The 15,638-nt window shown below is 33.9% G+C and overlaps 2 protein-coding genes across 3 annotated transcripts; both read left to right on the top strand.

Moving 5' to 3' along the window:
* Positions 1-2,230: 2,230 nt before the first annotated feature.
* LOC102626929 (NDR1/HIN1-like protein 6) lies at positions 2,231-3,615 on the top strand. Its single transcript, XM_006465954.4, has one exon. The coding sequence runs from the start codon at positions 2,395-2,397 to the stop codon at positions 3,205-3,207; it is 813 nt and encodes a 270-aa protein (XP_006466017.2). The 5' UTR covers positions 2,231-2,394; the 3' UTR covers positions 3,208-3,615.
* A 3,868-nt stretch (positions 3,616-7,483) lies between these two features.
* On the top strand, positions 7,484-14,458 carry LOC102627200 (chaperonin CPN60-like 2, mitochondrial). Of its 2 annotated transcripts, none has more exons than XM_052444278.1 (18): positions 7,484-7,578; positions 8,785-8,806; positions 9,099-9,230; positions 9,451-9,610; positions 9,988-10,163; positions 10,626-10,721; positions 10,806-10,910; positions 11,132-11,218; positions 11,327-11,416; positions 12,130-12,210; positions 12,304-12,372; positions 12,439-12,516; positions 13,106-13,201; positions 13,272-13,371; positions 13,460-13,563; positions 13,654-13,759; positions 13,985-14,063; positions 14,154-14,458. In XM_052444278.1, exons 1-18 carry the CDS (start codon positions 7,541-7,543, stop codon positions 14,257-14,259), a joined length of 1,725 nt encoding a protein of 574 aa, XP_052300238.1. In that variant the 5' UTR covers positions 7,484-7,540; the 3' UTR covers positions 14,260-14,458. The 2 variants fall into 2 exon arrangements, with proteins under 2 accessions (XP_052300238.1, XP_006466018.2); XM_006465955.4 differs by lacking the exon at positions 7,484-7,578 and adding an exon at positions 8,513-8,688.
* Positions 14,459-15,638: the final 1,180 nt, after the last annotated feature.

The raw sequence follows: 15,638 nt of genomic DNA, 5'->3' as shown, positions 1-15,638 counted from the left end.
AAATTGATTACACAAAATCAACTACTATTTATAATTATGAGAAAATTTTGTGTGCGTTAGGTATACTATTACAAGACATCAACAGCATATATATTATACTCGTTGTAGGACCGGCCCAGATTGCAATGTTGGGCCTGAAACCCAACATAAAGGATGGGCACAAATGCACAGCCCACTACTTCTTGTTTTCTCAAAAGGTTGCGGCTCAATTCTTTTCAAATTTCAGCATGGGAAACAACGCTTATACGGAAGGACTTCTAACAAAAAAGCGCTTTTAGATGCGTTTTCGTTACAAGCACCTCCGAATGAAGCGTTTTCCTTTACGAAACAATTTTTTAAAATAAAAAAATTAGTTGAAACATTACTAGCACGAGATCCCAGTTAATACCATTGGAAGTTGGGATGTTTTGATCAATTAATTTGAAAAAAATATCTCGGCCACCAAATTCAAGAAGACTTTTGAGTTATTATTGCCAATCACTAATTGACTTATTAAATTTTAAATTTAAATACAAATCAGAATAATTAATGCCAAAAAAGATAGATAAAGATTAATTAATTATGAGGTGAGGAATCAATTTGCTGTTTTATTTGATTTTCTTGCTGTCAATGATTGGATAATTGAGAAAACGGCAGCTAGCTAGAGTTGGTTGTCGTTTTATTTATCAAGAGCAATCTCGTATGTCATACAGCGCCAGCTATTTTTCAAGGACAAATCCCGACCGCTTGATGAGAGACATTATCATCGACAAATCACGAAATCAAAATGCCTGAGGACGAAGATTATCGAGGCTTCTTTATCTGAACGTGTGGGCCCGCACTTCATGGTGGGAAGATGGTCAAAATCACACGTGTCACAAAGAGAATGGGTCCACAGTAGGTGATGTGTCGACGTATGAGTTGGTTGAGAGATTGCGCGTTCACTTCTCCTCCCTTTGGCGCGTTTGCTTATTTTTCCTTAAATTTCCATATTCGAGGAATTATTATTATTATTATTATTATTATTATTATTGAATAGAATATGCCAAATTTTTAATTCATTATTTTTAGTATTACATTACAAACCCACCGTTTTTAGGACCTAACTAGGGATGGCAACGGGGAGGGGAGGAGGTCAATCTTTCCGTATTCATTCTTGATATTTTGTGTATGTCCTAGTCTCTTTTATGTTTCCGTCAAAATTATTTGAGAGAATCTCTATCTCCTCCCCGAATAATAATAGGAGATTCCTAAAAGTTTCTGATCCCTAAATAACTAATACATTTTTTTGTTTTCGATTTTAAGTTAATCATATTAAAATAAAAAATTTAAAAAAAAGTAAAGTTCGAAATATATCTTACATTAATATCCATTTCAAAAGTCGCATACATTAAATTAGTAAGTAACGCATCATGCAAGGGATGCAAACTTCTTTTACAAACTATCATGAACAAATTAATAGTCTAATACAAAATTGTTACAAATAAAATCGAATTTAGATTCAAAATTAACTTTTTCAATGGTGGCGTGGGCACTTTATAAATGTAGACTATTCCTTTTACAACACAATAGTTAAATCGGAGCAAATATTAGATTAGATTAGATATTAAAATTGTGATTCGCTGTGAGTAATTATAACATCTAAAAATAAATAAAAAATAGATTTAAGTTTAAAATATTTAAAGAATATTAAAATTAAAAAAATTTTGGGCTAATACAATCTACTCGGTCTTTTTAATTTTCTAAATAAAAATTTAGGACTTTAATTAATTAATTAGGCCCAAAAATTTAATAATATAAATATTTTGATATTTTTATTTTTATCAATATTTATAATTTTATAATTTATTTACTAGTAATTTTTTAAAATTAAAATAAAATTAAAAATTAAAATGAGAAAATGGGTAGGGGATGGAGATTCCACCTCATCCGCGTCCCCTTCCCGAATAACAAATTGGATAAAAAAATTTCTCCATCCCTTCTCCGAATAAAAAATTAAGTATGAAATTATTCTCATATCCTCCCCAAATAGGAAAAATCCCCGAAAATACTCATCTCCATGGGAATTTTTGTCATCCCTAGACCTAACTTGGCTACTTCCATTTTTCTTGCAATTAATTTTATTTTCTCAAAATTCCCATATCTAAACCTTTCCCGTTTAAAATTTCATGAATTAATTAAGCTAATAATATAAGAAGGAAAGAAGATGATTCACAATTAAGAAAAATTATTGTATGAAAGGAACCGGCCTCGATCCATTGTTTTAATTACAACACACGCTTTCTTTAAAATGAGTACACAAATTCCTTTTCCTTTGGTTTTTATTATAATACTTGCTTTCTATATTTATTAACGAAAGCTCCCTCTTCGCTCACTTTCTCTCTTTATTTTCTCCCACTTTCTTTCCCTCCAAACATGACAGACAGAGTCTACCCATCAGCCAAACCCACCACCAACGGCACCAGGAATGGTACTGCCACCACCCCCGCCGCAGCCTCCGGCGCCGCAGCCACCGGAACCCCATCTTTCCCGGCCACCAAAGCCCAACTCTACGGCGCTGCCCGCCCCGCATACCGCCCGCAACCAAAACGACACCGTTACCGCCGTTCCTGCTGCTGCTCCTGCTGCCTCTGGGTAACCATAACCCTAATCATCCTCATCCTCCTTGTAGCCATCGCCGGCGGCATCCTCTACGTCCTTTACCGCCCCCACCGCCCTTCTTTCTCCGTTTCCTCGCTCAAAATTCAAACCCTAAACCTCACTTCATCACAAACCCTAGTCACAAACATCAACCTCAACGTCATCACCAGAAACCCTAACAAAGAACTCGTGTTTTACTACGACCCCATAACAGTAACAGTCACGAGTGGCGACAATGATGACGTCAACGTCGGGGCTGGTTCGTTTCCTTCGTTTAGGCACGGGACCAAGAACACTACTGAGCTTAAGGCTTCCATTAAGGGCAACGGGCAAGAGCTCGACGACGCGTCAGCGAGTAAAGTGAAGTCTCAGTTGAAGAGCAAGAGCGGGTTGCCGTTGAAGATAAAGCTTGAAACGAAGGTGAAAGTGAAGATGGGAGCTGTCAAGTCTCCAAAAGTGAGGATTAGGGTTACTTGTGAAGGGATCAAAGCTACTGCTCCCGCCGGCAAAAAAGCGTCGTTGGCTTCCACTTCGAATGCCAAGTGTAAGGTTGATTGGAGGATCAAGATCTGGAAATTCACTTTCTGATGATGAATAATGATCAGAAAGATGAAAATTAATCAAAGGTGTGATTTTTATTTTTATTTTTTAACTTTTTTTAATTTTGTTTTTTGTTATTTTTTTGGATTCTTTTAAATATATTTTTTTGGGGGTGAATTTATTATGTTTTTAAATTTTTGTAAATGGAAGAAAAGTCTGGTGATTGATTGTAACAGTGGGATAGATAGATAAAAGAATGTTTAAATAGATATTTTTCACTTTTGTTTATTGATTTTTCTTTTTTTTTTTTAAATCTTTTTTGGTTGATTAATTAGTTCTTGTCGGTTGTGGCTACTGGCTGCATGATTGTTGGCGTTATTGTCTTGTTTATGTGTGTATATATTTATGTATTTGATAAAATAATAATAATATTGAGGGGGACACTTGGATTTTTCATTGGCATTGGCATTGGCATGCATGCGCACAAATTTTAGAAAATTTTCAATTAATTGGCTTTTCAATAAGATTATGACATGCAAGTTGATTAAACTATGGTGATGAATGATGAGTGGAATCCCATTATGTGATCATCACTTTTTGATAAACAAAGTGATAATTGAACTTAGGGGGTTTTCTTTAAGATATATTTATTGTAATTGACTTTCTAATGTAAAAAGTGAGTAATAGAGAAGTGGAGTCAAGTGAGTAGTGCTATACTTGGGGAGACTCTTGGACTAAAATGTGTGCTTCAGCTGTTTGCTGTTTAGTTTATTTATTCAGTAATATGCAATCTTTTTTTTTTTTGTTTCACACAAACCTTTATTAGTTACTATTATTATTATCCCTTCCCTTGAATCGTTTAAACTAGAAATTTTCTTATTAAAAATAAACCTAATTAATTCAATGATTAAGAATTAATGAGTGGGGATGAGTATGACTTAAGTAAATAAGATTTTTAACCACTCGTTCAATTAATAAGAAGAGATAAGGGGAAAAAAAGAAAAAGGAGTACGAGAAGATAAGCCTTGTCCATAAATTCAGTCCCGGAGTGCTTCGTTAATTTTTCAATTCAACCCCAATGTGCTTCATTAATTTCAAGATGAGTTGTTGGCATGGTCCCTTTGCAGTTGTATTATTGACTTAAATAAGTTTTCTCACAGCAGTTGAGTGGTTGTCATGTCACTCCCGTTTGTTCACTGTCTGTGAGAGTCTTATTCAATTCTATAATAATATCCTTCCCATTAACTAACCATTAAATAAAATAAATTATCTTATTCTAGTACGGTAGTGTATTTGTTTATATGCACGTAGGACAACTTATGCGTCGGTGCCTCTAAAGCCCATTAACTCGGTCGTATGTGGTGGTTGTGTCATTAGAGTTCTTAAGTTTTTTTTTTAAAAAAAAAAAAACCTACTTTTTGGTATACAAAGAATATATATATATATATATATATACACAAGTAGTTGCGTTTCAAAAGGTATGGGACCGCCCATAAAAGTGATTTTGTTTTGTTTTTTTGGCCTGGTGAAAAGCGCTTTTGGTATGTTCTGGGAAGTGCTTATTGACTTTTCTTAATTCTGCCTTCAAAGGATGACATTCCATTTGCACGTTTTGAGGGAGCATGGATGATGGATGGGTAAAAAGCATGATTTTAGTATTAGACGTGTGAAAACTACCGTCGTGTCTGAATCCGATCATGCACTGAATGGAAAACGGATCCTTGATATGAGCTCGTCCTAAACACCGAATCAATGGTCATCAATTGTCGTTTGAGGCCCACATAAGACAATTGAATTACCCTTTCGTGCTTAAAGTTAAATCAGCACCTCTGAGCCTAATATTTATTACCAGCAGATTTACTTCATATTTATTAAAAAAAATTAATTTGCAATGGAGAACGCATTTCTATTAGGAATTAGGAACTCAAACCCGTTCTCTCCACAATGAAGGGAAGAGCTTTTGCCTTTTGCCATCCGGGCAACGTCATGAATCATGATTCATTAAATATAACGCTTGAACTGTTAAAAAGAAAAAAGATTATCAATTCATGAAAATCATACTCTCACAGATACTTTTACCTCAAACCAAAATAAATTCCACGCCATGTATATATGGTCCATAAAAATAATGATTTTTTTTTTTAAATACGTCAGATGTACCGTGTCAGCTATATAACAAGCATATGATGTTATGATATGTGTGCACTTATTTTAAAAAATCATCATACAAGTGGTGGTTATATTAAATTTAATTACATATATCATGCATGCGTTAATTGGTTGTAATACATTAGAAGTATTTTAGAATTTCTCAAAGTAATGATAGACTCACAATTTGATTTACAAATTTTGTGAGCCTAACATTACTTGATTTAGAATGAGTTAAAACATGATTTAACATGAATAAAATTTCAATAAACTTCTATATCTCTCTGTCTCTTTTGGATATTCCTCAAAATCTTGATTATTTACTAAAAAGTAGCTCAAGACATAAAATAAAATATTAGTGCTTTTTTATTTTATTTTTCTTTCCTATTTCAATTTGCGTATCTGAATCGAGATTTAATGGATGAGCAGTTTGGCATCAATAAAAAAGAAAAATGGAGATTACGGAAAACAAATCAACGAAATTAGTGCTGGTGCATAAATTCTTCATGGTGAAAGAAAAATGGAGAGAAATTAAAGGCATCATGGGCATGAGCGGCCGGATAATTAATAAATGATGAAGCATAAGCAAGAACGTGAGGCAAACTGGCAAAGGAATCGCTTTCACACCGAAGTTAGGCGGATTGACTTTCAAACGTAGGAGACAGGAACCACACCATGCACGTGACTATATGTTAAATATCTATCGTCATTCATTGAAATGAGAAGACTGGGGGAATAAGAGAAAACAAAAATAACAATTTAATTATATAGAGCAATAAACAAAATTCTTATTTTTCCCTATGTATATAGGGAAATGAAAATTTAATTATACTTAATATTTATTAATGAGCAGGACTTATACTCGCAATAGAACTATTTAAATAAAATTTGACAATAGTTTTTTCACTTGTATTTTTCTTCTCATTATATAATTGATGAATTTCAAAGTGTATTTATAGGTATTAAAATAATAATAAACAGGCGTTCCATAGTTTCATCATACTGTAAGATCTAAACTTTTCTCCATATTTACAGATCCCAAAACACACACTCCCATTCAATTTTTTTCTCCACTAGTTAGGAGACACTTTTTTTTAATTAAAAAAAAAACCAAAAGAAATTTGTAAAAGAGTGGAGCTATTGGCACCCCTACATTATTCTTATAAAACCCCACTTTAAATAAAATTACAATTAAGGACAATTGAAAATTAAACACATATAGATTTTTTTTTCCAACAAATTACTTAATTCATAATCAATCCTTTAAAAAAAAAAAAATTCTATATGTTACTTCCTATCTAAGTAAAATAAGTTGTAGAAATTTATGCTTGGCTTTCTCTTTTTCCTTGAATTTTTCTACCTGGCTACCACTGGCTCACCATTCTTTCTAATTCGATAAAGAACAAGGTCATTGGATCGAAGGTTTTGTGGCAATAGTGAAGGATTTAGAGAGTATTCATGCATAATCCAGCAACCATTATGTGGAGACTTGTCCTTCTCATATTGAAACCTCTTCTTGGAATCAATTTTCTTTCTAGAGTTGCGGGACACAACCGCCTTGCCGGCATCTTCTCCTTGCCATGTTCTAGTACCGACTCTGCTATCAATCATGGAACCGTTAACACTCTTCTTCTTCAAGCGAGTGAAAAAGTAAAGATCTTCACCATCTTCTAAATCGAGTCCTCCGAATTGCTTCCAAATCTGCCACGGTTCCTTGGAACCGTAGAGATTTTCAGTTCTCAAAATTTTAAAACTTAAAATTACTTTGAAATTATTATTTGAAATATGTGTTATTCCAGACAATAATTAATACTAAAAAACTTATCACCCCTATAACTTTTTTTTTTTTGTGTGTGTATGGTAATACTAAAATTGGAAATAATTAAAAAAAACACAATAATAGAAAAGTGTATCTAAAAAAATGGCTATTTTTAAAAATAAAATGAATATAGCTAAAAAAAGGGGTTTTATAAGGAGATCAGAGGGGTGCCAAAAAAAACACGTGTGCCATTCGAATAGAACAGGCCCAAAGTATTGGACAATAAAGATAGGCTCATTGATCGAAAAGGGCCAAAATGACCCAATACTTGTTTGATCTTCTTCAGTTTAAGCCTCCGTGCTAAAACCCTACTTTCGTGAGAGCTAAAACCCCATCAAAGCCCTTCGCCTTTTTACTCTTCTAAGTTATTGTCGAAGCCATCCCCTGCTGTTTGAGTGCACAGCATACAAATTCATGTATCGAATAGCTTCAAAACTAGCCTCTTCAATCAGGTACTTAATTGTGCCTTTTTTTTTTTGAAATGTTACGTTAAACTCTATATGTTACTTCCTATCTAAGTAAAATAAGTTGTAGAAATTTATGGTTGGCTTTCTCTTTTTCCTTGAATTTTTCTACCTGGCTACCGCTGGCTCACCATTCTTTCTAATTCGATAAAGAACAAGGTCATTGGATCGAAGGTTTTGTGGCAATAGTGAAGGATTTAGAGAGTATTCATGCATAATCCAGCAACCATTATGTGGAGACTTGTCCTTCTCATATTGAAACCTCTTCTTGGAACCAATTTTCTTACTAGAGTTGTGGGACACAACCGCCTTGCCCGCATCTTCTCCTTGCCACGTACTAGTACTGACTCTGCGATCAATCCTGGAACCGTTAACACCCTTCTTCTTCAAGCGAGTGAAAAAGTAAAGATCTTCACCATCTTCTAAATCGAGTCCTCCGAATTGCCTACTAATTTGCCACGATTCATTGGAACCGTAGATATTTTCAGTTCTCACGAAATCATCAAGAAAAAGGGCTAGAGTTCCAGAAATCTTGTTGAATAATCTATTGTTCTCTTTTGATTTTTGATTGATTAAATATTTTTATACTTTAAAATTACTTTGAAATTATAATTTAAAATATGTGTTATTTCAGCCAATAATTAATACTAAAAAACTTATCACCCATATAATTTTTTATTTTGTGTGTAGGGTAATACTAAAATTGAAAATAATTAAAAAAAACACAATAATAGAAAAGTGTATCTAAAAAAAAGAGTATTTTTAGAAATAAAATGAATATAGCTAAAAAAGAAATTTTATGAGGCGACAGGGGTGCCAATAAAAAACTTGTGGCATTCGAATAGAACAGGCCCAAAGTATTGGACAATAAAGATAGGCTCATTGATCGAAAAGGGCCAAAATGACCCAACACTTTTTTGATCTTCTTCAGTTGAAACCTCCGTGCTAAAACCCTACTTTCATGAGAGCTAAAACCCCATCAAAGCCCTTCCCCTCTTTACTCTTCTAAGTAATTTTCGAAGCCATCCCCTGCTGTTTTGAGTGCACAGCATACAAATTCATGTATCGAATAGCTTCAAAACTAGCCTCTTCAATCAGGTACTTAATTGTGCCTTTTTTTTTTAAATGTTACGTTAAACTCTTTTGTGTTACTCGCTAATGGTTCTTTTTTTTTTTTGGTTGAATATTTTACAGTTCCCCTGCTGCAAAGAAAGGGGTAAGAACTTATTTTTGTCAAAATTTTGGACTTTGTTGGCTTCTTTGCTCGGTTGTTGAAAAAATATAGGATAAGAGAGGAAAAACAAGTAAAATGGGATGGATTTGAGTCCTCATAACTAAATGATCTGGGTTCTTTTTGTACGATGTGAAAAGGCAGGGACTTTGTGTCAAACAATGAGTTATGTGGGTTGGATTTATTTAGTTTTGTGGGGTGAATCCAGATAGAACCTTTTTCTTCTAACTTTTGTTTGACATTTTAGTTTTCTTGGTTGATGATTTGAATGGGACAGGTGTATGGTAGGGTTTTATGCAATAGGAACTATGTGGCGAAGGATATCAATTTTGGAGTTGGTGCACGAGCTGCCATGTTACAAGGTGTATCCGAGGTGGCAGAAGCTGTAAAAGTTACCATGGGACCAAAGGTGCTCGATTGATGTCCTTGACTTTACATTTTTGTTTTCAGCTTGAATTTTTCTGATGAATGTACTTGCACGAGAATGATGAAACTTAATATTAACGGATTGAGAGTTGTTAGATTTTCTTGTTGCTCTCTTTTCGAGTCTCTTTTTTTTTTTTCCTTCTAGTTAGAAACAAGACATTGCCAGAATATCTTCTCAGTCATTGTTTTGGTTTCTCATTCAGGGTCGCAATGTGATTATTGAGAAAAGTGTTGGAAATCCCAAGGTCACAAAGGATGGTGTTACTGTTGCCAGCAGCATAGAATTCAGGGACAAGGCAAAAGATGTTGGTGCAAACCTTGTAAAGCAGGTTGCCGGTGCTACTAATAAAGCTGCGGGAGATGGTAAGCTCTTCTAATTGTTTCTTGACTTTATGTGAAAGCACAGTGTGGTTGGTTATTGAGTTTGTATCATGCTAGGGTTGAGGTAAACTCTTTCTGGATGACATAGAAGTTTTGAAAAGGAGTTTATAATATATATGTCAATTCTTATTTTTGAAATATTAAAAGTGTTTAGATGACTCTGATTATTACCCCAAAGCCTAGTATGTGATAATATGCAGTGGCTTCTTAGCGTACCAGTTTCACTGATTTGTGCCAACAATTCCTTAATGCCTACTGTTAAGCCTTCAAAGCAGACTTAATGTTTCTGAGATATCATTTCTTTCTCATTGTGTGAGGAGTTCTTATTGCTGGAGATGTTCTTCTAATCTCTTTTGCAGGTACAACTTGCGCAACTGTTCTGACTCAGGCCATTCTCACAGAAGGCTGTAAATCTGTAGCTGCTGGTCTAAATGTGATGGATTTGCGCAGTGGTATTAAGATGGCGATCGATGCAGTCATATCTGATTTAAAAAGCAGAGCACAAATGATTAGTACACCGGAAGAAATTACACAGGTGGTGAAGCTTCTTGGAGGATCTAGTTTTCCTGTTTGATGTGTGAAGTAGGGAGGGTTAAGATACAATTTTTCAAAATTCTCATGCTAGTCCGAAGTAGGAGACGGTTCTACTGTTTATTTTACTGAAGTTGAATGAAACTGCTTCCCATAAGTTCAGTTCAAGTTTATACCCTGGTTGTGAGCCTATTTTCTTGTGCTATGTTTTGTTTGGATTTCAATATCAAGATGCAGCAAATGCAGGAGCAGCTAGTTTGAAACTGTGCTAAAGACTTTATCAACCTTGATAAAGTGTCAAATGGAGCCTAGATCAAGAGTCATCAGCATTACTACTTCTAAGTTTCACAAACATTGTCAATTAAACTTGCTTGATTTAAATTCACTTCTACTTTGTATGCATCATTTATTCTTGTTTTAGTGTTTGTCAACTGCAACTGAAATATACCAATTATGTAAAAAATAGGTGGCGACTATCTCTGCAAATGGTGAACGGGAGATTGGGGAACTGCTAGCAAGAGCAATGGAGAAAGTTGGAAAGGAAGGAGTCATTACTGTTGTTGTAGGAACATTTATCCCTTTCATATGATGACATTTGAAGTTTAACAGTTTGCTCTAGCTTATGTATTATTGGAAAATTTTGTAGGATGGAAATACTATGGTTAATGAGCTGGAAGTTGTTGGAGGAATGAAGCTAGCAAGAGGTTACATTTCTCCTTATTTTGTTACAGATCCCAAGACACAGAAGTGTGTAAGTTCAGATCTGTTTCATTCCAGAAAACCTTTCCTTCAAAAGATAAATGTTTAAAAGTACATAGTGTTTCCACTATTAATATGTGCTGATAATTTCTTTTAGCCTTTTTTTTTTTTTGGCTGTTTCACAAGCTTGAAAGATTTCTCTACTCATATACAACTGCCCTTGCATTAGAGAAAAATCTCTTAATATTAAAAGTTGTCCTTTGCATGTTGCAGGAACTTGAAAATCCTCTGATCCTCATTTATGACAAGAAAATTTCAGACATGAACTCACTTGTGGGATTACTGGAGCTAGCTGTAGAGGTAATTAGCTTTTCTTTTATGATTCTTTCTTGCAAATGAAAAGTTAATCATATGGAGGACCACAGAAATTCTCATTCTTTTCTTCTCTTGCTGTTTGACTACAAACAGAAAAATAGAGCACTTCTTATTGTGGCCGAGGATGTGGAAAGGGATGCACTAGCTATGCTCATCCTCAACAAGCACCGTGCTGGTGTTAAGGTGATCGTCCGGCCTTTATTTATATATTTATACAACATGAGATGGTGCGTAGTATTGCTTTTTGCAAATGTGAAAAGAGCGAAATTGAAATGCTGTTGAGATGTTACTGTCTACTACACTATCTCATACATAAGTACTAGGACATCACCTTATTATGATTTTCAAAAGAATATGCATCAATCCACATGCCATTAGTATCAATGTGTTAAAGTGCGTATTGAATACCAAACTCGTGTTACAAGCCTCTGCGAGCATTGGTAATTTGATATATACCAAATCAGGGTCCAGAGATGATTGTTGAGTAATTCTAACCTCTGTCACTTATGTGTGAAATAGGCACATTTAAAGTTGGGTTGTTAGTAACAACATAAAACATGCAATAATTATACAATCTAAAAGCATAGGAGCTTAGTGGAACCAAACACATAATTTCAATGTAAAATATCTGGCAGTTTAGATGGTATTATTTTGATGCAGGTCTATCCTTACCTAGATGTGTATAAACTAGGCAGTTAATATTTACTTCAAAAAACTGTCAACTTTCATCAATATTTAATTAATTAAAATGTAGACTGGGATGAACAAGTTGATTGTGCCTTTGTATTATCATTTATATAATAGTCAGTTATTTTAGTAACAGAATATCTTGACATAAATCATGCATATTCTGGCATGGATCTTTTCCTTTTTACCAATAAATTTTTTGATTTTAGGTTTGTGCTATAAAAGCTCCTGGTTTTGGGGATAACAGACAAGCAAATCTAGATGATCTTGCCATTCTTACTGGTGGAGAGGTGATAAGATCTTCCAAATCTTTACCTTTCAGCTTCGCCTTCCCCTGCCTCTGGTGATGCTCACAATAGTATTACTAACTATTTATTGTATAGGTTATCTCTGAAGATCGTGGTCGAACTCTTGATAAGGTCAAAGAAGAAATGCTGGGCACTGCAAAAAAGGTTTGTAATAAGCTGACAGTGAGCTTTACAAGCTTCTCGTAACATAACTGACATGATTTATCACAGGTCACTGTCTCTGTTGATGATACAATTGTTCTGCATGGCGGTGGGGATAAGAAGTTGATCGAAGAAAGATGTGAGGAGGTCTGTCAGTAGTTTATTAATCTTTCTGTCATATTTTTCATTTTGAAGCATAACTATTAGAATATCCATTTGTCAGTTTCTCACATTTGCTTTTTCTCATTGTCCCTAAAAGTCTAAAACCCTGCAATCATGACTGGTCACCCACTGTCACTCAAGTGTGGCTGCCTATCACAATTTGCTGGTTTTGAATGGTCATCTGTGGGAATTCCAGTTGCAGCATCTTGCTTAAACAGGATAAAAATTGTGAAAATTGCTTTGATTTTACAATTTCAAAAATGGAAATCATATTCTCAGTGAGATAAGGATTGTAAAACTCTAACAAGAGCTGTTACACTCGTTCTTATGTTGTAACAACTTACGTGTCTCTTAAGTTAGCTCTTGAGATGTTGAATACCAAGTATAAATGTTTCTCAGAAACTCCCTATGCTATGCATGTCAGTTTTGGAATCCCTTGTTGTACATCCCAAATCCAAACATCGGTCAATGGAATTCGAGGCCATAAAATATTTAATTTATGAGTCCGTTTTATATACATATACCCAAAAGAAAATGGCAACATGTGATGAATGATACTCTGATTGTTTGACAGTTGAGAACTGCAATGGGGAAGAGTGCTGCCACCTTTGACAGGGAGAAAGCACAGGAAAGACTTTCAAAGCTTACTGGTGGTGTTGCTGTTTTTAAGGTAAGCCATATTTATCTTTCTATATTGCAATGCCATGTATCTTACGTACAAACTAGTTATTTTCTCGCAGGTTGGAGGGGCGAGCGAGGTAGAAGTTGGAGAAAGAAAAGATAGGGTCACAGATGCTTTAAATGCCACAAGAGCAGCTGTTGAAGAGGGTATTGTACCTGGTAAGTTGAATTATTTTCTCATCTATGCGTATATGTCTACGCATTGAAATGCTGTTTTTATGTACTAAGTAAATATGGTTGCTTTTAGGGGGTGGTGTTGCACTCTTATATGCTACAAAGGCACTTGAGAACCTTAAAACTGAGAATGAAGACCAGAGAAGAGGCATCCACATAATTCAGAATGCTCTTAAGGTGTTTTTTTTTTCTCCCTTCTTTTGGCCAACATATTTCATGGTTTAATAACAGATCCATGTTGACTGATGGTATTATTGGTTAATACAGGCACCTACTTTGACAATAGCATCTAACGCTGGTTTTGATGGTTCCACAATTATCGGCAAATTATTGGAACAAGATGATGTTAATTTTGGTTTCGATGCAGCTAAAGGTTCGTTCCTTTAATGTTTCAATGTACAAAGTAACACTATCACTTCAGTTCTGTTTGTTCTCAAATTCCTCATGAATTTATAATGAAATTTGCTTCAACTAGTCTTGGCTCTCTCTCTCATATGATACTCATTGATTTCCTCATGATCATGTTAGTGCATCATCTGCTTATAGCTAAATGCTTTATCGGTCACTCAAGAAGTGTGTGCTGCATTTGCCAAAATAGGTGAATATGTTGATATGGTGAAGGCCGGAATTATCGACCCTCTAAAAGTTGTCAGAACCGCCTTAGCAGATGCGGCCAGGTGATTGACAATCCCTTGTATCATATAACCGTGCATATGAACAACATAATTTTGCATGCTAAGCTTGACCCCTGTCATTTTGAAATGCAGTGTTTCATTGCTGTTCACAACTACTGAAGCAACTGTCCTGGTGAATTCTGATGATAAAAACAAGCCTCCAAGTCGTGTGCCGAACATGGACGGCTTGGGCTATTAACTTACAAATGACTCCAGTGCCACCAAATCGTATGATTTAACATTACTGAGCCATTCTTCCTCGGATACACCAAGTACAAAAAATTTAGTGTAGTTAGGAAACATGACATGTACAATTTGAAATTCTCATATGCTATATTTTTGCAGACAAAAACCTTATATTTTGCCAGCAAATCGATATGAAAAATGATATTTTGGAAGTCTGAACTATGCCGATGCATTGGCTCTGAGGTTTAGTTGCAGAAATGCAAATATTTGAAGCTTGATGCATTCGGGATGAAGGTGGATGAGAGGAGAGAGAAAGCGTGCATGAATGATAAAAAGTAGAAAGACTAATGTCATTTAATTTATTAAATCCTCACCGTTGAAATTTATAGTTGCAGTTGCACTAACATGAAAATAAATCTTATATAGCTGTGTTGTAACTAATTTGTCAGACTCCAAGCTTCAAATTCTTGGCATAAAAGTCAAACTCAATAATGGGTCAGATTGCGATTGCCAATTAAATAATCTGCTTCTGTTGTGTAAAAGAAATAAGTAAATAAGTAGTTGATTAAAAAGCAGTTTGATATTTAATAAATTATTTTGTTGCAGTTGCGGTGAGTTTGAAAAGCAATATATATATATTTGGTAAATTTTATTATAAATATATTGTTCTATTATATAATGACCAAAATAAATATAAGTTTAAATTATTTTTTATTTTTTGGAGTATATTTAATGATATTTAGACATACTTTTTTTCTTTTTAAGAAACGTAAAATTACATAAAGTGAAAAAAGAACTCGATAAATTATATATATATAATATGATAAAAATTCATACTAATACATACCTCAAATAAAATAAAAAAATAATATACATTACATTCATATTAAACTTGATACAATAAACACCATAACTATAGAAAAGATTAGAAATAGATTGAACATTAAAAATCATGGGTATGAAATTAATTTCAAAAGTTATGGTAAATTTTCATGTGAAATTGTTCAAAGTTCAAAAAAATTTACACAATTATATGCAGACCTATTTTTATCCTATAATAGAAAATAAAATAAAAATAAAAAATATACATAAACTCACTAGATCAAAACTTTGATACTAGAGATAATATATAGTATTTGTGGTGATAATTTGATTGTGGTGGTAATATAATATCTAATGGCTTGGTATTATGGTGTATGGGAAAATAAGATAATTATTTTTTAAAATATTAAGATTATAATATGATTTTTCAAAAGGTAAGACAGCTTATTTAATAAGCTGCTTATGAAAATCAACTCTCTACCTACTTTTAAAAGCTGCTATCACAATGTAGAAAATGATAAAATAAGCAATTTTAATAAAATTTACCAAACACTATTTTTGTTACAAATT

Source organism: Citrus sinensis, chromosome 7, assembly GCF_022201045.2.
Source record: "Citrus sinensis cultivar Valencia sweet orange chromosome 7, DVS_A1.0, whole genome shotgun sequence".
NCBI lineage: Eukaryota > Viridiplantae > Streptophyta > Magnoliopsida > Sapindales > Rutaceae > Citrus > Citrus sinensis.
This window is presented reverse-complemented; position numbering and strand designations above follow the sequence as displayed.

What these genes read in the sequence shown, in the direction of transcription:
- LOC102626929 (XM_006465954.4), top strand. Translation starts at nt 2,395, where the DNA reads ATGACAGACAGAGTCTACCCATCAGCCAAACCCACCACCAACGGCACC.
- LOC102627200 (XM_052444278.1), top strand. Translation starts at nt 7,541, where the DNA reads ATGTATCGAATAGCTTCAAAACTAGCCTCTTCAATCAG. An exon ending in TGCTGGGCACTGCAAAAAAG is followed by an intron (nt 12,373 to 12,438) that starts GTTTGTAATAAG and finishes GATTTATCACAG; the next exon opens with GTCACTGTCTCTGTTGATGA. An exon ending in TGGTTTCGATGCAGCTAAAG is followed by an intron (nt 13,760 to 13,984) that starts GTTCGTTCCTTT and finishes TTGCCAAAATAG; the next exon opens with GTGAATATGTTGATATGGTG.